General features: G+C 37.7%; 1 protein-coding gene across 4 annotated transcripts in view; it reads left to right on the top strand.

The window, feature by feature from the left end:
* The window catches only part of Rpgrip1l (RPGRIP1 like), a 107874-nt gene that overhangs the window by 64771 nt on the left and 20737 nt on the right, over window positions 1-22366 (top strand). For 2 of the 4 annotated variants that reach the window (XM_008830073.3, XM_008830072.3), the window contains 6 exons: window positions 1926-2116; window positions 2259-2345; window positions 5361-5462; window positions 6283-6442; window positions 7016-7054; window positions 9203-9276. In XM_008830073.3, the coding sequence (XP_008828295.1) occupies window positions 1926-2116; window positions 2259-2345; window positions 5361-5462; window positions 6283-6442; window positions 7016-7054; window positions 9203-9276 (653 nt within the window). The remainder of the gene's footprint in view (window positions 1-1925; window positions 2117-2258; window positions 2346-5360; window positions 5463-6282; window positions 6443-7015; window positions 7055-9202; window positions 9277-22366) is intronic. The other 2 variants (XM_008830075.3, XM_008830074.3) reach the window with 1 other exon arrangement.

The raw sequence follows: 22366 nt of genomic DNA, 5'->3' as shown, positions 1-22366 counted from the left end.
AACTGTAAACCTAAAAATTTACAGCCAATTTTGAAGGAGATGCATCTTAGCTCTGGAAATTGTTATTGAATATGTCAATGCTGTTGTAATGAAATGCTTCTTCTGATTGTGTGGTTATTAAATAAATAATTTTTTAAAAAAGTTTGGCTTAAACACCTTGGATCAGCAATCTCCCATCATTTATCTGTGGATCAGTGTATAGTTTGTGGTCTGTAAGTCTGCTAGTGCTAGGCTAGACTTCTCATTTGGCTAGCAACAGAGTCTACTAAGGTTCTCTTGAGTTTCTTCTCAGCACACACATAGGTTAGTATACAACCACAGCATTCCATACCATAGGGCATAAATAGGATCTCATAAAGGCCCACTGTGAATGTCTTGCAGTTGCTTGTCTTAAATTACTGCCAAACTTTTAGTTTTTTGCTTGAGAATTCTGGCTAAGATCTTGGCTTGCTTATCTATTTGGCACTGAGATTGCTGTTGTTTTTAAACAGTGCCTCTAGAAATAAAGTTGTCTATACTCTGTTCCAAATAAAGTCACCCCCTGGGGGGTAGAATTAAGGTACCAACAGAGAGGGGAAGGCAAGAGCAGACCCACAGACTCCTGCAATTCCTACTGATACTGCATAGCAGGCTTGCTTGAGGTAGTGCTTCTTGGCTTGTTGTACACATTTGATCAATCCTCAGAGCCATTCAATCACTGCCATTGACCACTTCTCTGCTTTTACCCTTGCCTTTTTGGATGAATATTTGCTGAGCTCTTCACTCAGACATTTTGGAAGCCCTAACTTGCCTATAATAGAAGTTTGTCACCTCTTTATATTGCACCCATATCCTTTTCCTCCCCAAAAGCCTAGAGTTTGGGGGGTTTGGAGGTAGTGAGAGTTTTCCCCCAGCTAGCCATTAAAAGAAATGTCAATACTTGAGGACCAAGTAAAGAATGCCTGTAAACAAAAATCATACCTGAAATATAGATTTATTAATTACAGATTTTTTCATCCCTAAAATTTAGATTAAAGTTCATGACTTAATATTATATATTCAACTAAGTGCTATTTTGTGTTACTATTTGTTTGGGGTGATCTGCTTATTTCATGGACTTTATTGCTATGCTCTTATTGGAGTAACCTAAATCTTAGTAAATATTTAAAATTACAACAGATATTTAGTAATTTGACTATATATTAAATTATTTGAAATTTTTAAAGTTTTAGAATATTTTGCCTCTTGCAAGAATATTCAAGTTAAAATGAAGGTTGATACTTGAGCCAGAACCCAGGAATAATGTCTTATAGAAGGCTAGGAAATCTGAGTAACCTGAATTTAATTTCAATGAATTAAAATATCTCTACATTAGGGGCTGCAGAGATAGGCTAGTCAGCAAAGCATTTGTCATGCAAGCATGAAGACCTAAATTTGATCCCCAGGACCCATGTAAAGAGCCAAGTGCCATGTTACCACTCTTAGAACTGGCGAGGCAGAGAAGCATCCCTGGGGTTCACTGGTCAGCCAGCCTATCCTAATCAGCAAAGCCCAGGTCTCAGTGAGACCCTATCTCAAAAAGTAAAATGGGTAGCCCCTAAAGAATGATACCCAAGGTTGACCACTGGCTTCCACACACACACACATACATGTATACCACACCAACATACATACACACACAAGAAAATAAAATACTTATGCATTAATCTCATTGTTGAATCAGTATTATATGAGACCTTAACTTCTGAAAGAAGTTGAAAGATGAACCTATCGTAGATCTTTTGCCTTTATTTTCTAATACATTTGAGTTGTAAGTTGTGAGAAAAGAGCTACTTTCAAATTTCAAAAGTATTTTTAAATTTGAAAGTAGTTCTTTTTCCTCTTTAATTTTTATTACAACAAAATTTCACTCTAGCATTGATCAAAATTATTTTTATAACTTACAGGGATATTTGAGTTAACAGATCATCAAAAGCATCCTGCAGGAACCATCCATGTTATATTGAAATGGAAATTTGCTTACCTTCCACCAAGCACATCAATAACTACTGAGGACTTAGGGAATTTCACGTGTAGAGAAGAGCCAGAAGTTGTTCAGAGACTACCTCCAGCATCCCCCGGTGTCACGCCAGCTGTAGTGAGTAACAGTACTTTCAATTTCCTTTCAAGTATAACACTTTGAATATAAACATAATAGCCAAATAATTCCACCCAAAAATAGCTAAGGCCATTTCTGAAATGCAATGATCATCATCGTCTGACATATCATTTTATCTTAGACACCAAAACCTAAACCAAGACAGCGTTTAACAAAACCTGTGGACAAAAAGGTTTCTTTTGTGGATATCATGCCTCATCAGAGTTCTGTAAGTAATAAATTCTCAAAATACTGATTTTCCTTTTCTGTCAGAAATATTTGAAATAGAATGTAGACATTTACTATACTCTACCTGACTTAAGTAGAAACAAGTGAGTATAGTACATCTTCGCTATGTTACCAGTTTGTATTCTTGATCTACCCTTTCATGGCCCCATATCCCTCTCCAGCTACAACTGTCCCAGTCCTCTGCACCCATCTACAAAGGGTCTTCAAAGAAGTTGGCAAAATTCTGTCTCCCTTTCCTCATACTGTTTCTTGGTCCTGCACCAGTCAAGCTTATATCTTTATAAAACTTTTCTTGCTAAGGTCACAGTGGCTTTCTTTGGTCTTATTCAGTATTAAGTTCTCTGGTAAATCTTCTCTCCCCTTTCACATGGCTCCTTGGATGCCATGCCTTGCTAGTTTTCTTCAGCTTTACCAATTATTATTTCCACTCCCCTGGACCACATCTGTCAATGTTGAAGTGTCTCAGAAGTCAAACCTTAGACCACTTCTATGTTCTCAATCTGTATCTTTATTAAGCGGTCTTATCCAGTCCCAACACTTAAAAAAAGCTTCTATATGTTGGCATCCCTATATTTATAATCTCTAACATCAGCTTCACTGCAAATTCTTTATTCATTTTCTTACTACTTATTTCATATGCAATGGGTTTCTAATAGGAATTTAAACTTAACATGCCCAAAACTGAACTGATTAACATTCACCCCCTTCCAAAATTTTGCCTCATTTAGTGTTTCCTCTTCTTAGTAAGTGACATAATCTAATCGTTTACTTAGTCGTACAGGCACGAATCTTTATTACATCCCCCATCCAGTTCATCAACATTATATTTTTCTTTTGGGGGGGGATGGTCTTTTTGAGACAGGGTCTCCCTGTAGCCCCAGCTGTCCTGGAACTCACTATATAGACCGGGCTGGCCTTGAACTCACAGAGATCCACCTGCCTCTGTCTCCCAAGTGCTGGGATTAAAGGCATATGCCACCACGCCCGACCTATATTTTTCTTTTTAACATTAAACTTAAGTATCAAAGGACATAAATCTTAATCATGTGGCCTGATGAATTTTTACATGAGTATAGTATGATCACTATCCACATCCAAATATTCTGTCATCTCAAGACTTCACATACTGCTTGGCATACACAAAGCACTTAATTTATATGAACTAAACAGATGAATTCAATAATTATAACTAAAGGAATATTTCTTAGTATTTATTGAGTTCTTATTATTTATTCCAGGCACTGAAATAAATGCTATGTGTGCATTAATCCTCAAAACAACCCTGTGTGCTTTATACTAGAATTATCCCACCTAAAGATGGGAAAAGTAATGACTAGAGAGGATAAGAAACTTGCTTGTGGTCCAAGTATTAGAGCTGGGATTTGACCTGGGTAGCCTAATTTCTAAGTAAATGGCTATTAATATAAAATGAAATATATGGAGATGGTCTTTGTAATACTGGTAATCATACCTTAAAATTGTGAACAGCTTAAATATCCAATAGTAGTAAAATAGTTCATTAAGCTGTGGTACATCCATCAATGCAATATTATGTTGTTAAGATTATGCTTTCCCAAAGTTTGATGTCAGAGGAAAATGGTTATAATACTAATGTTTTTTTTTAAGTAACAAGATACACAATGTTTATAATATAGTAATGTAACCAACAGTTTTTCTTTGAATCAAGCATTAATTTAAAGACATAAAAGTTACTAAGTTCTTAAAATATTACCTTTGTGGGGCTGGAGAGATGGCTCAGCAGTTAAGAACACTGGTTGTTCTTACAGAAGACCTGGGTTTTAATCCCAGCACCCGCATGGTAGCTAACAACTGTCAAAAATTTTTTTAAATTTAAGAAAAATATTACCTTTGTGTAGTAGGAATTTGTATTGATACCTATTTTATATTTTCTTATTATCTTTAACATTTCCTATATTGGCCATTTTTACTTTTAAAATAGTAGAAATTATAAACTATTTTAAAAATAAGCATAGTTTATGAGTGCTAGAAAAATAGTTGACTATAAGTTGGTATTTGATGTACTAAAAGATAATATTGATCATAGGAAGCACATACCTGTTCCAGCATATACAGTTCTTAAATTACATTAGTATTATATGATTATCATAGAAATGTTAAAAATATAAATAAAAATAAATCATAAAATTAAAATTAGTTTTTCTAGGGGCTGGAGAGATTTCTCAGCAGTTAAGAGCACTGACTGCTCTTGCAGAGGACCCGGGTCCAATTCCCAGCACCCACATGGTGGCTACGAACCATCCTTAACTCCAATTCCAGAGGAATTCAAAACCCTCTTCTGACCTCCGTGGCATTGCATAACATGGGTGTACTCACATACATTCAGGCAATACACTCATATACATAAAATAAAAATAATAAATATTTTTTGAAATTAATTTTTCCAAATTTACAACATGGCATTTTAGTGAATTTCCCATGGATATATACACATACATATGTTTCATAGCAGATTCATTTTTCACAAAACTTGAAACAACTACACACACACATGTGTATATGTCTGTATATGTGCCTTGTTTCCATATGCTTTTCTCACTGTGATATGAGTGAGTACAGATCTCCATCATTGTCTTTTCATAGCTGCACAGATCTTGATTATCTGGATGCACCATATGTTAGTTGATGTCTTATTGGACATTTGCATTGCTTTCTCTTTTTTGCCATGATAACAGTGTTTCAATATACTACATTTGCAGTTGTGAAGTTGTAGACACATTAAGAGGATGTAGCTCAATGCTAGAACATGTGCTTAACATGCACTAGGACCCTGGGTTCCATCCCCAGCATAACAAAAAGAAGAGTATTTACTGCCATTTTTTTCTTAGTATATTTATGTGTGCGTGCACCCATCCATGTGTGACTCTCTGTGTGTACATGTAAAAGGCTTAAAATGATTTGGGATTTAGTAATAAATACAAAATAACATATATTGGTATTTTCATACTAATCGAAGGAGGCTTCTACTGCTCCAGAAGATAGGAAGGAAAACGCCCCAGAAGTGGAGCACACTCCAGAGATAGAAATCAATATGCCAGCTGTTCCACATACTTCCAGGGTATGCATTTGTATTAAAATTATTCTGAAAGGTTTAATTTGGGACTTAGAAGACTTTGTCTTGTATTAGGGATGATTCAGGAAATCATGGTATTACTCCTACTTTTGTATGTAACTTCTTTGCAATAGGAAGATTAAAAATATGACAAATTTAGCAGCTATAATTGGCTATACATCGCACATAATAGATAATTATGTGAACTAAAAATCAATATAAAATTCATTTTGAGAGTAATACGTCTTTCATTGTTTTGCTTTGTTCTGTTCTGTTGAGACAGTCTCATATACCCCAAGCTGACCTCAAACTCAAAACTCAGTATGTATCCAAGGAGGGCCTCCTGCTTTCACTTCCATGCACTCAGATTACAGGTGCATACCCCCACAGCAGGCTTACACCTTTCACTCTTAATATATATTCAAATTTTTATGGACCTGTATATTTTCATCTATCTGTACAGCCACAATTTAAGTGACTGTTTTCTAACGCATCTTCTATATATATATTGAATATCTTTGCATATTTTGCAGTTTTGAGTTTTGTGTATGCTATTGTTTTTGAAACATCGGCGAGTTTGTAGACCAGACTCACTTGGAACTCACTATTCTCCCCATGTAGCCCATGCTGACCTTGGACTCACAGTGATCTTCCCGCCACAGCCTCCCAAGTGCTGTGATCAGGGACGTGAGACACCACTCCCCACTACAAATCTGTTTACTTAAGTCTCATATGTATGGATTTTATTATTCAAGTGCTTCAGCAAGATGCTATAAAATGTACTCCAAGCAATAATCCATACAGCAGCGTGCTTCTGTCTCTGCAGGTTTCACAAGAAAACACAGTGACTAAGGTAGAAGAAAACACTGACAAAACACAAGGGAAAGAAGATGACGCATCCTTCCTATCTGAAGGCCAGCTTGCGTCACAAAGCCTGGCTTCCTCTGAAGATGAAACAGAAGTGACAGAAGAATTGGAGCCAGAAGGTGACTTTCTGTTGATTGTTACTTATTTAACTGCTTTGTCTGTGAGAGCATGCCTTCTAGAATATCATCATTTACTAGCGGTCTCTACCTCCTGATACCTGTCCTGACAGAAGTGATAGGTCACAGCTCTTCGGACTATTGGTCTGTCCCTTCTTAAGTCAACTTGGAGTCCCCAGTAGAATACAAGTGCCATTGCTGGCCTTGCCCCCAGTTTATGTTCTAAGCAGTTTGTAACCTTAGATTCAGTGTTTTCAATTAGATTTTTCTATACCTTTGCCTTTTTTAAATTAAAATCAAGAATTTTGTCTAAAATAAGACAACGTATTGTCTTGATTTCATTTATATAAAAGTATAATACAAGCAAACTAATTCTGTAGTGACAGAAGCAGGTCAGTGGTCTAGAGACACATGAGGGAGCAGGGTGGGCAGAGGACACAAGAGTCCAGAGACAGGTGCTCATTAGGTTCGCAATCCTTTTTTTATGTTTCTTTTTACATGGGTGTACACCATAGAGTACATGAGGAGGTAAAAGGACAACTTTCAGGAATCTGTTTTTTTTTCCTCTTTCACTAGGTAGATCCCAAAGGATCAAACAGATCATCGGGTTTGGTGGTAGGTGCCTTTACCCACTGAGTCATTTTGTTGGCTTATTTTCACTCATTTAATTATGGTGATGGCTTCACAGAATTAAATATAAAATACCAAATTTTTCAGTTCAAATATGTATGTAGTTTAAACTTATTTCTACCTCAATAGAGCTGTCTTTTTTTTTTTTTTTGAAACAGGAACTCACTATATAGAGTAGGCAGGCCTTGAATTCACAGATCTGCTTGCCAGTGTCTCCCAATTGCTGTTATTAAAAATGCATGTCACCACAGCCTGCTATAATTTTTTTTAATGTTTAAAAGTAAGGATAACATTGATTTTGTGTAGACTGTTGGAAGACATCTGCTATGAGATGGCAGGTGAGGGTTTGGCTGCTGTGGTGGCTTGGGTGCCTTTTCAGAGCTGGGGCTGAGCAAGTGTCCTTTTGCCACCCACAGGCTCTGCATTGCTTGCCCAGACACTCCAGCAGGCACCCAGTACCTCTCAGGCTTAATTAAGTAGTTACAAATTCATATAGTAACTTAAAAGAATGTATAGTAGGAAAATAGAAGAGAGATGTTCTTTCTATAATTGAATAGCTGTAGGACCACAGACACTAGTTGAACCTAGCCTTGGTAGATAGCATATGTCTCGGACTCAGTTGCATGGATAGAAAGGGCTTGCTCTTACAGGTGTATCTGCAGCTCCAGATGACTTGGTAACACAGTTTCATCAGCTTCCTATTGGGGTAAAAAAAGGTAATAGAGATAAAAGACTAGTGGACAGTGCTATCAAAATACTACACGGAAAGGTTGTATAGTATTCAGTACTGTTTAACTAAAGAAGCAGGACACAACTGCCTGTGACATAGTCCTGAAAGATTGCTGTGTGGCATGAGGGGGTGACATCATATCTTGGCATACGTCCATGTAGCCTGCTGACCAGTAGTCAGCACAGATGTAGATCTCATACTCCCAAAACAGTGACTACTGAATAAAGGAAAAGGTGGACATTCAGGACATTGAACTTCATGTTTGCGCTATTGACAACTATTGATAAGCTATCAACTGTAGTTACCTAGAATCACATTTTTAGACTAATATTCAAAGTAATGGGCTGCCTCATGACATTTTTCTACCTATATTGTTATTATTGTTTTCATTCATCCCCCTCACCCACTGCCTCACAGCTATTTTCTCCTTTCCCCCAGTTAGTCCCCCTCCTGCTTTCCTATTAGTGTGTATCCATTAGCACATCTTTAACTGGTGTGTGACCTGAGGTGTACAGAAGAGTGAAAGATTTGCTGCCCCTCACCTGAATTTTGTGCATATCTAATAAGTATTTACTTAATGAAGTCTCTGCACATTAATGCAAACTGTGATAAAGTGTGCAGCTGCTCTTTAGAAAACTCCTCCTTCCCTCAGTCTTTGATAGCTTCCCACTGAAACATTGCCTATCTTTTACTAAAGAGTTGTACATTTCCTGTGCATATGTTAGCTGTTCCGGCCCTTCTTTGTGCTATCTTCTACTTGGGATTATAATAAAGCTTGACTGTTTTGGTGCTTGTTTGCTGCCATCGTATATGGAAATTTTTTAAATTGCTTCTGGTTTCAAAATACAGTTAGCAAAATATAGAAAGATTGGTGAAACTTCTCAAGCTTAATAAAGTTCAAAAGTAAAGAGAAAAAATAAGGGACTAGGGAGATGACTCAGCAGATAAAGGTGCTTTCTACCAAGCCTGATGATCAGAGTTCAGTCCCCGAGACCCACACATTGGAAGGAGAGAACCAACTTACACAAATTATCCTTTGACCTCTACATGTTTGGTAACACATGCTCATACATACATACACAAAATGAACATATAGGTAAATATAAAAATATTTAAAAGGGAAAAAAGAAAATGTGTTGCCTTATGCATCTATTTTTTTCTTTAATTTTTTAATTAACAAGCTGTATATTTATTTTTATTTCCTTTGTGTTTACCAAAACTGAACATGGAGTTTCCAGTCACTTGCTCTTTTCCAAAAATGTCTATGCAAACACATTTGCTGCTAGAAGCAATCTAGGCCTGGTGGTTGTATTCTTTGATGCTGTTCTATGACATGGACATTTCTACTTCATGAGCTGAAAATGGCAAACTTGGTTAAATGTTGCCATCATGTTTTGTAACAGATGAGGAAGAAAGATCAGCTCCAGACAATGATGACTGTATCAGTCCAGGTTCTCCCTCCAAGAATAACAAACAAGTGAGTAGCTTGATGCCAGTTGGAATGTTCTAAGGATGATTTTCATACATACTACATCAGTCTGCAGAAAAGAAATCTTAAGGCAAAAATATTTCTGGAAATGTTTTAATGTGTCATCAAAATCTTAACTGGGTAACTACTGTAAGACTATTTATGAAATTTTTCTCTGTTTATGTATGTATATATTCATGCTTTTGTGCAAGCACATATGCACATGTGTGCATGTGTGTGTGGAGGCCAGAGGGTCAACATCAGGTTTTTCCTCAACCACTCTATACCTTCTATTTTTTTCCACTTTTTACTTATTTGTTTATTTATTTATTATTTATTTATTGAGGCAAGGTCTCACTAAGTAGCCCTGGCTGTCCTAAAACTCTCTATGTAGATCAGGTAACCTGGAACTCAGAGATCCACCTGCCTATGCCTCTGCCTCCTAGTTCTTGGGCCACTATCCACCTTATTTTTTTTCACTTCTTTTCTATAATATTTTATTTATTGTTTTTATTTTATGTCTGTGAGTGCATTGCCTGTATGTATGTAAGTGAACCTCTGTTGTGCAGTGCCCATGGAGGTCAGAAGAGGGCATCAGATCCCCTGGAACTAGAGTTACAGATGGTTGTTAGCCACCAAGTAAGTACTGGGAAATGAACCCTGGTCCTCTGCAAGAGCAGCCAGTGCTCTTAACTGCTGGGCCATCTTTCCAGCCCCTATCCACTGTATTTTTGAGACAGGATCTCTCACAGAACATGGAGCTTGACCAGTAAGGTTATTCCTTTCTCCATGTCCAGGGCTAGAATTAAAGACACAGGCTGCTTTGCCCAGCTTTCTTATGTGGGTAGCGGGGACTTGAACCCATGTCCTCATGCTTGCACAGCAAACATTTTACCAACTGAGCAACCTCCTCAACCTCTATTTATACTTTTCTTATGTATACTACAACATATAACCATTACTTTGCCAAGAGTACCTGACACCAGTAGCATAGATCATGACTTGCTAAAACCAGCTGATTTTCCTGCTTCTTTTCAGTTCCAGTGTACAAAGATACATTGAAGCAGATCTGAGTCTTAAACAGTTCAAACTGTGGAGTTACATTGGAACTGTATTAGCTTACCTACACAGATTCATAGAGCATTCTATCTAAATATAATCATTGATTAACTGTTAAGGTTTCTTTCATTTCTGACAAAATAGAATTATATTTTAAATATACATGGGAAGTTCACTGTCTGCCAGTGTCTGCCAGAGCTTTGTTTGTTTGTTTGTTTGTTTGTTTTGTTATATATGGAGGCAGGGAAAGTTTTAGAAAGTAAATGTAGATGGCACCACTCAGTACTCAGGAGAATAAAGCATAAGAATTGCAAGTTCAAAGCCATCTTGGAATACATAGTAATTCTCCGAGAGAGAGAGAGAGAGAAAGAGAGAGAGAGAGAGAGAGAGAGAGAGAGAGAGAGAGAAACAAGGTGAGTGGACAATCTGGCTCAGTGGTAGAGTACTTGCCTAACATGCAAGGCCCTGGGTTTGATCCCCAGCATTAGGGTGAAAGGCAGGGAGGGCAGGAGGGAGAGGAGGGAGAGACGGATGAAGGGGAGGAAAAAAAGTAAATGTTAAGTGGGAAAAACGGTATTTTCTGTTCGTTTACATTAACTTTCCTGAATTTTTTTTGTATTTCTACTTTTTTTGGAAAATCCAAAAACTCTTTAACTCTTCTTTCACATATTCTAAGCTTAATATGTCTATAAAACAAAGTCCTAAGCAAAACATGTTTGTCACAGTACCCCCATGAAACAGAGATACACATTTTTTGGTATGTATGTATGTGTATGCATGTTCCAGTATATATGTGCATATGTGTTTACAAGTGTTTATGCACATTTGTATAGGTGCATGTGGAGGCCAGAGGTCAACATTGGGTATTTTCCTCAGTCACTCTCCACCTTATTTTTTGAGGCAGGGTCTCTCTCTGAACTTGGAACTCACTAATTGTCTAGACTGTCTGGCCAGGGAGCTCCAGGGATCTACTTGTCTCCACCTCCCTATTGCTGGGGCTACAGGCACTCACTACTGCATTCAGCTTTTTATATGCATTCTGGGGATCCAAACTCAGATCCACATGACTACACAGCAAGCACTTTACCAACTGAGCTATCTCCCCAGTGCAAGATATACATTTTTATGAGAAAACATCTCATCTCCTCAAAAGTGTACTGTTATTATAATTACTATATAATTATTTCTTAAAATAATATCATCTAACCTGTGGCAACCTGATATGTATAATCATCATTGTTCAAAACTGATAAATCAAAGAAGGAATTTTGTATATGCTTATCTGAACACTTTTAATTATGGCACTCAATTAAATTTAATAGCTTCGCTTAATCAAATGTTCAGTTAAGTAATTTTATCAAGCCAATGAAAAGTGATTCTCAATCTCTCATTAGAACAATTTGATAATATCAGTGAGAAAATAAACTTCTTGTATGAGATTTAGCATTATAGTCATAAATAGAACCCACAGGAGGTGATTGATAGATGTATCAAAAGAGATTTATTAAAGGAATTGGTTGCTGTGATTATAGCAACCTGTAGTCAGCAATCTGGTTGCTCAGGAGAACTGATTGTATAGTTCTAAACTGAGTCCAAAGGCTAAAGAACCAGGAGAGCCAGTGGCATCATAGGTTTTGGTCAAAAGCCAGCAGGTTCAAGAACCAGAATTCTGTGTTTCAGACCAAATTTGAAGGCATGTCCCAGGTGACAGCAGCCTGGCAGGAGAAGCTCCCTCTTTCTCAGCTTTTGGTACCATCCATGTCTTCAACTGATTGGATAGGGACCATCCACACTAGGGGGATCAGTTTGCTTTACTCAGTCTACCCATTCAGATGTTAATCTATTCAGAAACACCCTCAAAGAAACTCATTTGGTCAACTCACAAACTTTTTAACAACTATTATGAGTTGACCAAACGGCTGGACACCACATGGCCCAGTTGACAAATAAAATTAACCATCATACCATTTCACTAAAAACCATTCATTTATCTTAATTCTGCATGTTTGATTCAGGCATTTTTCTGTCTTGTATCAGTAATTCTCCTGCAAGACTGTGCCTACTTCAGCCTGTTGTTTTGGTTAGATAATGATTTAGTCTTTGAACATAAGAATATAAGAAATGAGATATTGAATCAGTTCTGGGTCTATTAAGACAGTAATCAAAGGCTGTATTTATCTTGTCAGTTTATAAATAGCACTCATACCTCAAGGGAGTCACTGCCTACAGTAATGAGTAAATACAGTACTCTGTTCCTGCTTTCAGAAAACCTCATACGAATTGGGAAGATGTGCTTATGAAAAGTCAGCTGGTATTAATAATTGACGAGTTAAATTATAACTGTAAACAATGTCAGGCAAAGTTATATACTTAAGCCCAGGAATTCTTAGCTAATTTCAGGCCCATTTTCCTCATTTTCCAAATGAGTAAACTAAGATCTTGGAAGAAAAAAAAAAAAAACCAAAAAACTTGCCCACAATCATTCCCCTAATTACAAAGTTGTGAGAAAGGATAAATTTGGGGCAATTTTTTTTTAAATAGATATCCTAGAGGATGCCCTGAGCGGGTAACACACCCTTCCTTTCCTGTCGTTTGACTGAATTTCTCTGCCTCACTTGCTTTTTGCCCAAGAATAGGCACACAAAAATGACCATCCCCAAAGGAAAGTGACCTGATTAGCCACATCTAGCCTCTGGATTGTGTCCATCTTTATCATCACCCTTCCTCCACACAGTAAAGAGGATCTTACTAAAGCTGTGCCATCTCAGGGATGGGAGAAAATTCTATACATACCTAGTATAGAAATGGATGCAAGAAAATGCTAACTTGCAGCCTTTCTGGAAAGGTCAGTTACAATGCAACAGACCAACAAACGTGTTGGATATCATCCTACAGTAGATATGAGGGGATAATATAGCAGTTACTTTTATTTTATAAATATTATTCATCATCTAAAATTAACTTCAAATGCATGGAAAATTATTTCTACATCTCACTATCTTAGACCATTTCAACTGGACATTGGCAATGTCTAGATGCATTGTTGACTGTGACACTGGGAGAAGCTGCTACTGGCATGTCTGGGCAGAGGTTGGGTCAGGTTTAGTGTTTTGTTTTGATGGTTTGGTTTAGTATGTGTTTTGGTTTGATCTAGAGTTTGGATTGGTTTAGGGTTTAATTTGGTTTGTATTAAATTGGTTTAGGGTAGGGTTTGGTTTGGTTTAGTGTTTGGTTTGGTTTGGGGTTGGGTTGGGTTGGGTTGTGTTGGGTTGGGTTAGGTTTAATTTGAGACTGGAGTCCTACTATGTTGCCTAGGCTGGCCTCAAACTCCTGAGCTCATGCAATACTCCTGCCTCAGCCTCCTGAATAAGTAAGTCTACAACTAAATGGCACTACACTCCACTTCCTCTGATAATTTTGAAGAATTGGAGAAAGAGAATCACTGTTTCACAAAGCAGACATGTGCTGCTGCTTCTAGGGGCCAATAATAAAGCAATGGATAGAAAAATAGTCTCCTGTTCTCAAGGAGTCTGCATTCTTACAATGCATTTTCAAAGGTACCTCAATGTAAAGAAAAGTTTAGAGGTAAAGTTAAGAGTAACCCTACTGTATAGTTATCCCTTATTTATGTAGACTTTTTTTTTTAATGTTCATATGAGAGTCCATTGGAGTTTCTTGACAAGGGCTTTCAAAAGCATCCCTCTATTGGGTTCCTCCTCATTTTTCTTTAGTATGTAGATTTTTTAAGTGCCTTGCTTCTATAGTGTTGCACATTTAGGACTAGAACTAGAAGTAGTGTTGTGTAAATATCACTTACAGCTGTTACACTGTGAATTTGAATTATCTGGAATCACTTGTGTTAGCAATTTAAGATCATTTAGTTTCTTTTATTCATGTTAACAGAACCTGACAACTCATAGTTATTTCTAAGACTGTTGATCCTTAAAAGGAATCTAACAGATTTCCCAGAACTTTAACATATTTCTTGGTTCTTTTTTTCATGTCTGTGATCTATAATTAATCATAGATTATTTCATTTTGTTTCATTTCATTTACAACATTTATGAGCTCCACTTTGTCAGTATGAAATGCTTGTCCCCTCCTTCCTTTCCAAAGTGGTATAATTACTGTTAGCATCTTTTTTAACAGGCTACATAAAGTTTGGTGGTGGGATTAAATCAAATCATTAACATAATGTGCTGCCCAATTTGCCCCATCTCTCTTCGTTTCCTGGACATCAAAGTGCCACAGAGCACGAGTGTAATCTGGCCTTGCTGGCCTGTCAGATTGCCTCAGCCTCATGACTGCGGCTTCTACTAAAATTAGCTTCTAGGTATGATAATTAATGGGGATAGGGAACGGAAGTCTGGGAAATGTAAAACTTCGGACACTTCTCTATGAATATTTTATTAATTTGAATAATCAGAAGTTAGCAGTATCAATTTGATGTATAATACATTGATTAAAAGCCTTATTTCAGGTCTCAAAATAGGTATCAAAACTGAGAATTTGCACTTGCCATGGCAATTTCTTCAAGAAATTAATCCTTTGCATCATTGCCAAATATATCATCTATAAAGGCATCCATTGTTCACAACAAATCTGTTGCTTAAAGGTGAGAATGGCAAAGCAGGAGAGAACAGGCTCTTGTGTGCGGGGCACATTGGCACCACTCTATCTGTTGCTACTGTTGACGGTTTTGTAAAGGACACTTTCAGTGCTACCTGGAAAGCCATGCTCTGAGTAGTAAGTAAGCCAGCAGTCCCAGCTGCTGCAGTGAGGAGACTCAGGAAAAGCATTTTAAAACTTTGGAAGCCAAGATGCAAAAAAGTATCTCACTCATTTTAGAATTCATATATGAAAAATGAAATCACTTGGGGCTAGAGAGATGGCTCAGCGGTTAAGAGCACTGACTGCTCTTACAGAGGACCCAAGTTCGATTCCGAGAACCCACATGGCAGCTAATAACCATCTGTAACTCGAGTCCAGGGGATCCGATGCCCTCTTCTGACCTCCGCTGGCATTGTACAACAGAGGTACACCTACCTATATGTGGGCAATACATTCATACACATAAAATAAAAATAACAAATATTTTTAAAAAAGAAAAATGAAATCACTTCATAATCTAATCTGAATCCTACCATTGGGGAATTAGCCCCTCTCAGTGTTTCACGTGTAGAAATTTTAGCTAGAGGGTAGGTTTTAAAGTGTATGTATTTTTTTAATATTTATTATTTTTATTTTATCCATATGAGTGTATTGCCTGCATGTATGTGAGTGCGTCTTTGTCATGCAATGCCCTGGAGGTCAGAAGAGGGTGTTGGATTCCCCTGAAACTGGAGTTAAGGATAGTTCTTAGCTGCCATGTGGGTGTTGGGACTCGAACTCGGGTCCTCTGCAAGAGCAATCAGTGTTCTTAACCATCTCTCCAGCCCTTAAAGTATGTTTTATATAAAACCAGAGTGTTCAATGACTTCACTGATAATCACTTTTAAAACTATTTTTATGTTTTGCAATTTAATTTCTAATATACTATGAAACTCTTTCTATAGAAATACACTTTATTTTAGCATGTGCATAATATTCCATAATGCAACTGTTCCACATTTATTTAAATAAGCCCTTTTTAATAGACCCTGTGTTTATCAGTTTTTACTAATACAAACTACAAACTCTTCCAATTAAAATGAACATTTTTATGCATTATAATATGTGAAGACCTCCTTTTCCTCCTATCACAACTCTTTGCCAAACTGGTGGATAACAAATTATGTCTCACTGGTAATTGTATTTAAAATGAAATAAAAAGGTATATTCATATAAACATTATATATTATACAAACATTATATATATATATTATATATGAACATTATATAATATATATTGGTTTTTTGAGATAGGGTCTCCATGTAGCCCCAGCTAGCCTGGAATTTGATATGTAGACCAGGCTGGCCTGATCTCCTACCTCTGCCTCCTGAGTGCTATGATTAGAGGTGTACATCACCACACCCAGCCTCATTCCATATAATTTCATAAACATACAGATATAACATTCATAAACAATGAAAATGACTGGAAGGCATACCTCAAATTGTGTTCACAGTGAAGATTCTGACAAAGTCAGCCAGCAGTAACTCACGTGCACATGAGGAAACCCAGGAGAATCAGCTCAAATGGTGAGCACAGTTCAGAGCATTGGGGCTTGCCAAGTTGCTTTGGTGGTTTGATTTAATTTGAGTTTAGATTGGTTTAGGGTTAGGTTTGGTTTGGGTTAGATTGGTTTAGGGTAGGGTTTGGTTTTATTTGATTTGATAGTTTGGTTTGATTTGGTTTGCTTTGGAGTTGAGTTAGGTTGGGTTAGCCTCATGTTTTTTGGTTTGTTGTTGTTGTTGTTGTTTTGAGACACAGTCTGTATATGTAGCCCTGGCTGGACTGGAACTCAAAATGTATACCAGGCTAGCCTGGAACTCACAAAGCTCTGCCTGCCTGTGCCTCCTGAGTGCTTGGAATTAAAGGTATGCACCACCATGCCCATGGCCCTCCACCTGCTCTTCCAGGTCATGTTTCACCGGTGCTTAGTTATGCCTGCTCTGAATTGGGAAAATTGAATGCCTGCGACGGAGACTATAATATGCAGTGCCAAAAACACTTGCTAGTCTGGTCCTTTACAGAAAAACTGCCAACCCCCAGTTATTGGATGGGATATGCTAGATGAAATTTTCTAGGAGAACATAGCTTTACTGGCACCTACAGTGGGCTGAAAACACTGAACTAATCTAGACTAAATCACAGTAACTTTAAGTTTTTTGTTTGGTTCTAAAAGGTCTTATCACAAATTAACTAATCAAACTGTGATAGTTAGTCAAGCCGTACCCAGTTGGCTGTTGACTAGGTTATAGTCAATGAAGTTGTTTGCTGGGTTTCACCTCATTTTCTGTAACTGCTCTGCTCACACTGTCGGCTGGTGTTCTCACAACCTGCTCTGGTTCTGGGGCAGCCCAGTGCATAGTCAGTTCGGCTTTGGCTTGTTCCAATAAACTCCACTAGATTTAGTGTCCAAGGAGCTTTCCTTTTTAAAAGAGTAAACAAAAAGCTGTTATATGTTGTATAATTTATATCATACTGTTTCTAATCATAATATAGATTGCCTTCTAAAAAAGGAAATAATTTGTTAACTACTCTTGTACTGTTAAGTTACTAAAGAACAGTTTCATGTGATCATTGTGGAAGCTTCTACATAACGGAGGGCTGTGTTTCTCAAAGGTGAACCCCAAACCAGCAGCATCCTCATCACCTGACAGTTTGTGAGTGGTGCAAGCTCTTTGGCCCCTCCCCAGATGGATGAATTAGAAGCTCTAGGATCAGTCCCCAAACCTCTGTTTTATCATATGATTCTGGGGTAACTAAAAGGTTAGAACAGCTCTAAGGTAAATCATTATTTTTCCACCTTTAAATGCCAGTGCCAGGGCCCAGCCTCCACCCAGATGAGTTCAATCTGAACAGTGTTGTAGCTCCATATTGATTCTAAAGAGCAGCATCAATGGAGAGCAACCAATTGATACATCTGTTCTCTGTGATGCTGCAGGTAGGACAGAACAGAAAAATCACCTGCAGGTGAGTGTGCTTTCTAGAATTCTCTCGTTCCTTCACATGCCACCATAGTAAACCACAATTAAGGATGGAATATTCCTTGGATGTCCTAGGACAGAAAAAAAAAATTTCTTCTAAGCCATTGCTGTAGAACATATGGTCCATAATTTGTGTCTAATAAAAAGGGTCTATAATTTGCTGGCCATTACAGACACAGTAGTTTACATGGTATGTAATGGATGCACTATGTACTCTAAAAGTAAACATTCTTAGTCCTAGTACCACTTCACTTAAGTTTTCAGTGTTTACATTTGTTCAGTGTTATGTATTTTAATAGAACATGTTAGAAAGGACAGGTTATCCACTGATGAAAACGGGCTTTGTTTAGTTTTATTTGTTAAAAATATTACCTTGGCAGTATGGGTTTTTAGAAATATATAATCTTTCTATGTATTCTTATTTCTCCCAAAGAGCTGTGATCTTGGAAAAAGCAAAACTCCTCAAACCTTGTATGAAGAGTAGATTTGGGGGTGGAGAGAAGGATTCTGGGGATTGAACCCAGATCCTGTGCTGTGCTCCTACACTGAACAACATCCTTAGCCTTTGGTTTTATTGAGGCAGGTCTTCTTATGTAGCCTATTCTGGCATGGAGCTCACAGTCTTCTGGTCTCGGCCTCCCAAGTGCTGGGAGTACAAGCATGTACCACCGTGCCTGACAAGAATGGATCTTAGTCCTGCTGCCCAGAAACCTTGGAGCCTAGTGTGAGGTCTAGAGGGTTTCTTTGAGTCTGAGATGACTGTGCCCAAGCTACCTGAAGGAGGGAAGCAAAGTAGAAGAGTCTCCAGTAGTCCATACGCATTCCAGCCTACTTACAAAGAGCTTTGCCACTCTCAGCAGTGAGTTTGGTTGTTTGAATCAACTCCTTTGAGCTTATCACCTCAGTTAAAACTTTAACTCTTCATAGCTGGGTCTTTAATTCCAGCAGAGGCAATGGCAGGCCGATGTCTGTGAGATTGAGGCCAGCCTAGTCTACATAGCACGTCCTAGGCCAGCTGGAGCTAGAGGGAGACATTGTCTTTAAAAAAAAAAAAAAAAAAAAAAAGGGCTGGAGAGATGACTAAATGGTTAAGACACCCAACTGCTCTTGCAGAGAACTGGGTTCAATTCCCAACACCCACATGGTAGCTAACAACCATCCATAACTCCAGTTCCAAGGGGATCTGAAGCCTTCTTCTGACTTCCGTGGGCATTGTACAACACGGGTGCACTTACACACATGCAGGCAATACATTCATACACAAAAAATAAGAATAATAATAATTTTTTAAAATTAACTCTTCAATGGTTTTGAGCCAAAGCATCACCTTCTATTTCCATTTTGTCTTGATTTTATTACAAAGAACCTGGTTCCACACAGGTGGCTTCTGCAGATGGGCTTTATCTGTGGTTTTTACATACTCAGGAATGTTGTTATGCTCCCCATTGGAAACTATTCGGATAACCCTTTGAGGTAGAACTTCTCACCCCATTACCTGCATTTGCATTCCTTAAAAGAATTACAGATGTGGTCAAGAAAACAAAAGGATATTCAGTGCAACACTGTAGGAGCAAAATACTGACAGCAGCTTAATTGTTCATCAGAAAGGAAATGAATAACTGGACTCATATTGCAATATAAGCGACATTCTATGATTTAGATTTACATAAAAATATGCATAAACCTTAACAATGTAGTATTGAGTGAAAAAAATTACAAACTGATTAATAGTATATGACTAGAATAAAATCTAAAAACAGAGCCCAGCAGGGTGGTGCACGCTTTTAATCTCAGCACTAGGGAGGCAGAGGCAGGCAGAGTTCAGTGAGATTGAGGCTAGCCTGATCTACATAGCAAGTTTCAGGCCAGCTGGGGCTATAGAGAGACTCTGTCTCAAAAAAAAAAAATCTAAGAACAGAAAAGAATATTGTATATTATTTATGGATATATGCAAATGTAGTAGAAAATATGAACACATGCTTTGGGATGCTATCACAGTGACTCCTCTAGGACATAGAGAAAGCGGGGCAAGGTTTGGCATTTGGGAGATTTGCCCTGTTGGTAGTAGTGGTTCCTTTTTTCAGCAACAAAAAGGTTGACCCACATACAGCAAAATGGTAGCATCTGTATAAGACAGTGAATACATGCATAGCTGAGTTACTTCCTGGACTTTTCTCATATTTGAATGTTTTAAAACTTAAAATTTAAATGTGGGAACAGCAAGAGGGTTTAGTGGGTAAAGATGCTTGCTGCCAAGCCTGAAGTGCTTGATCCTTGGGATCCACATGGTAGAAGGAGAGAACCAACTCCTGCAAGTTGTCCCCTGGCTACACTTGCACTGTGGCACATACCCCCCACACACACACACACATACACACATTAAATAAATGTAATTAAATTTTTTTAATATATTTTAAAAGTTAAATGCCAGTTCATTATAGAAATCTAGAATAAAAGACTTATCTGTGATCTCACTAATGATGGTCCAAGTCTTACTATAGCTGAAACAAGTGCCAAAAACATTTGCCATAGGCCGCTCTCAAATACAAGAGACTCTGTGTAGAGGGGTCAGGCTGGATCATTTTTTAGGAGCCAAGCAGTAAAGTGATAAAGTGCCTCTCCAGCATGAGTAAGGTCCTGGGTTCAATCCCTAGCACTGAAGAAAAAAAAAAAAACTAACTCCACTGTGCCTGATATGATGACCAAAATCAAATGTAAAATTAAGCAGGAGGCTCTGAAATAAAACATGAAAAATTTAAGCATGCTAATAATATACCTAAGTAAACACTATAGAAACTATGACCTAAATATGAATTAGCATCATTCAGGAAGCAATAGTGGAACTGAGCCAAAGTCAGGAGAGTTCTAGTTGATTTTTCTCTGTGAATAATATGAGCTGTCATCCCATTTCTAGATCTTTCAGTCACCTGATGTGTAGTGTCCATCTATACCAACAACTAAAAACAAGTTCCAGGAAGTTCTTGTTGGAGTCACTTCTACTTCTGTTAACCACGATCACAATTCATAAAATTTTTTGCCAGGCTATTACTGACATCTTGCTAACAAGGAAAGCTAATGGTGCAACTGGTAAACCAGACAAAGCAATGAAAAGCATCACTTACTCAGTAACAAAGGTACACACATATAGAGGAAAAACAGAATGGGAAAAGCTAAATACAACCTGTACCATCTTGCCACCCTGCTATATCTGAAGGATATTAATATTGTACAGGAATGTGACCTATCACATTGCTTTAATTATTTTATTTATTTATTTATTTATTTATTTATTTATTTATTTAATTTTTGGTCTTTTTGAGACAGGGTCTCCCTATAGCACCAGCTGGCCTGGAACTCACTATGTAGAACAGGCTGGCCTTGAATTCACAGAGATCAGCCTGCCTCTACCTCCCAAATGCTGGGGTCAAAGGCATGTGCCACCACACCTGGCTTGCTTTAATTATTTTAAACAGACTTTAGAAGGCCTCTATTTAAAAAGTTGGCTTCGATCACTGTCTCGTCTGTTGTTTCCCTTAGCCACAGAAATTCTTTTCTGTGCTCACACTCCATACAAAAGTGGGAATGTCAAAGTAGATATGGAGTGTGTGTGTGTGTGTGTGTGTGTGTGTGTGTGTTTGAAACTGAAACAGAGACTCACTTATGTAGCCTACACTGACCTCAAACTCACTGTGATCCTCCTGCCTTAGCTTCCTGAGTGCTAGGATTATAGGTATGCACCATCATGCCCATCTTTAATCACTATCTTTTGATTCAGTACATTATTTATTACCCCTTCTAATTCTCTTAAATCAAGTGTGCTTTTTTCAATTTTTTATTGTGATAAATTTAACACGTACAAAAAAAGTTAAAGCAATAACCTTTCAGATAGCCTTACACAATTAAAAATCCAAAACAGTAAGATTTCTATATATTTTGTAGTAGTTAAAAAGAACCAGTATCCAGTCTATGAAGAGGAGGGTCAACACGGAGGAATCATTTCCTCCATGCTTCCAAGAGAAGCCAACAATGGTCGAGCAGGACCTTTGACTTATCTTCACATAGATGGAACTGGTAAAAGAAAGGAGCCAGGGGCTCCTCCCAAACCCATGGGACCCCTGAGGAACAGATCCTCTAACGACCTCAAGAGAAAAAACAAATCAGTTTGTCTGGTCCAATTGTATGTCCTTAAACACCCAAAAGGGAAGTATAACCAAAGATTAAAGGGGCCAATATAATTTCGTAAGAGCATACATATACATAGCTAAAAGTTACTTGACAAACAGCAAAGCCAGACAGGCGATACCTTTAGTCGAGTTGTTGGCCAGGATGGATAAAGGCTCTTCCAGACATTAACCCAACATACTACTGGAAAAATGAACAGCAGACCCCAATTCTATCCAAAGGAATA

The sequence above is a fragment of the Nannospalax galili genome, unplaced genomic scaffold (assembly GCF_000622305.1).
Source record: "Nannospalax galili isolate Female #2095 unplaced genomic scaffold, S.galili_v1.0 scaffold274, whole genome shotgun sequence".
NCBI lineage: Eukaryota > Metazoa > Chordata > Mammalia > Rodentia > Spalacidae > Nannospalax > Nannospalax galili.
Note: the sequence above shows the minus strand (reverse complement) of the source record. Positions and strands in the feature narration are given on the sequence as shown.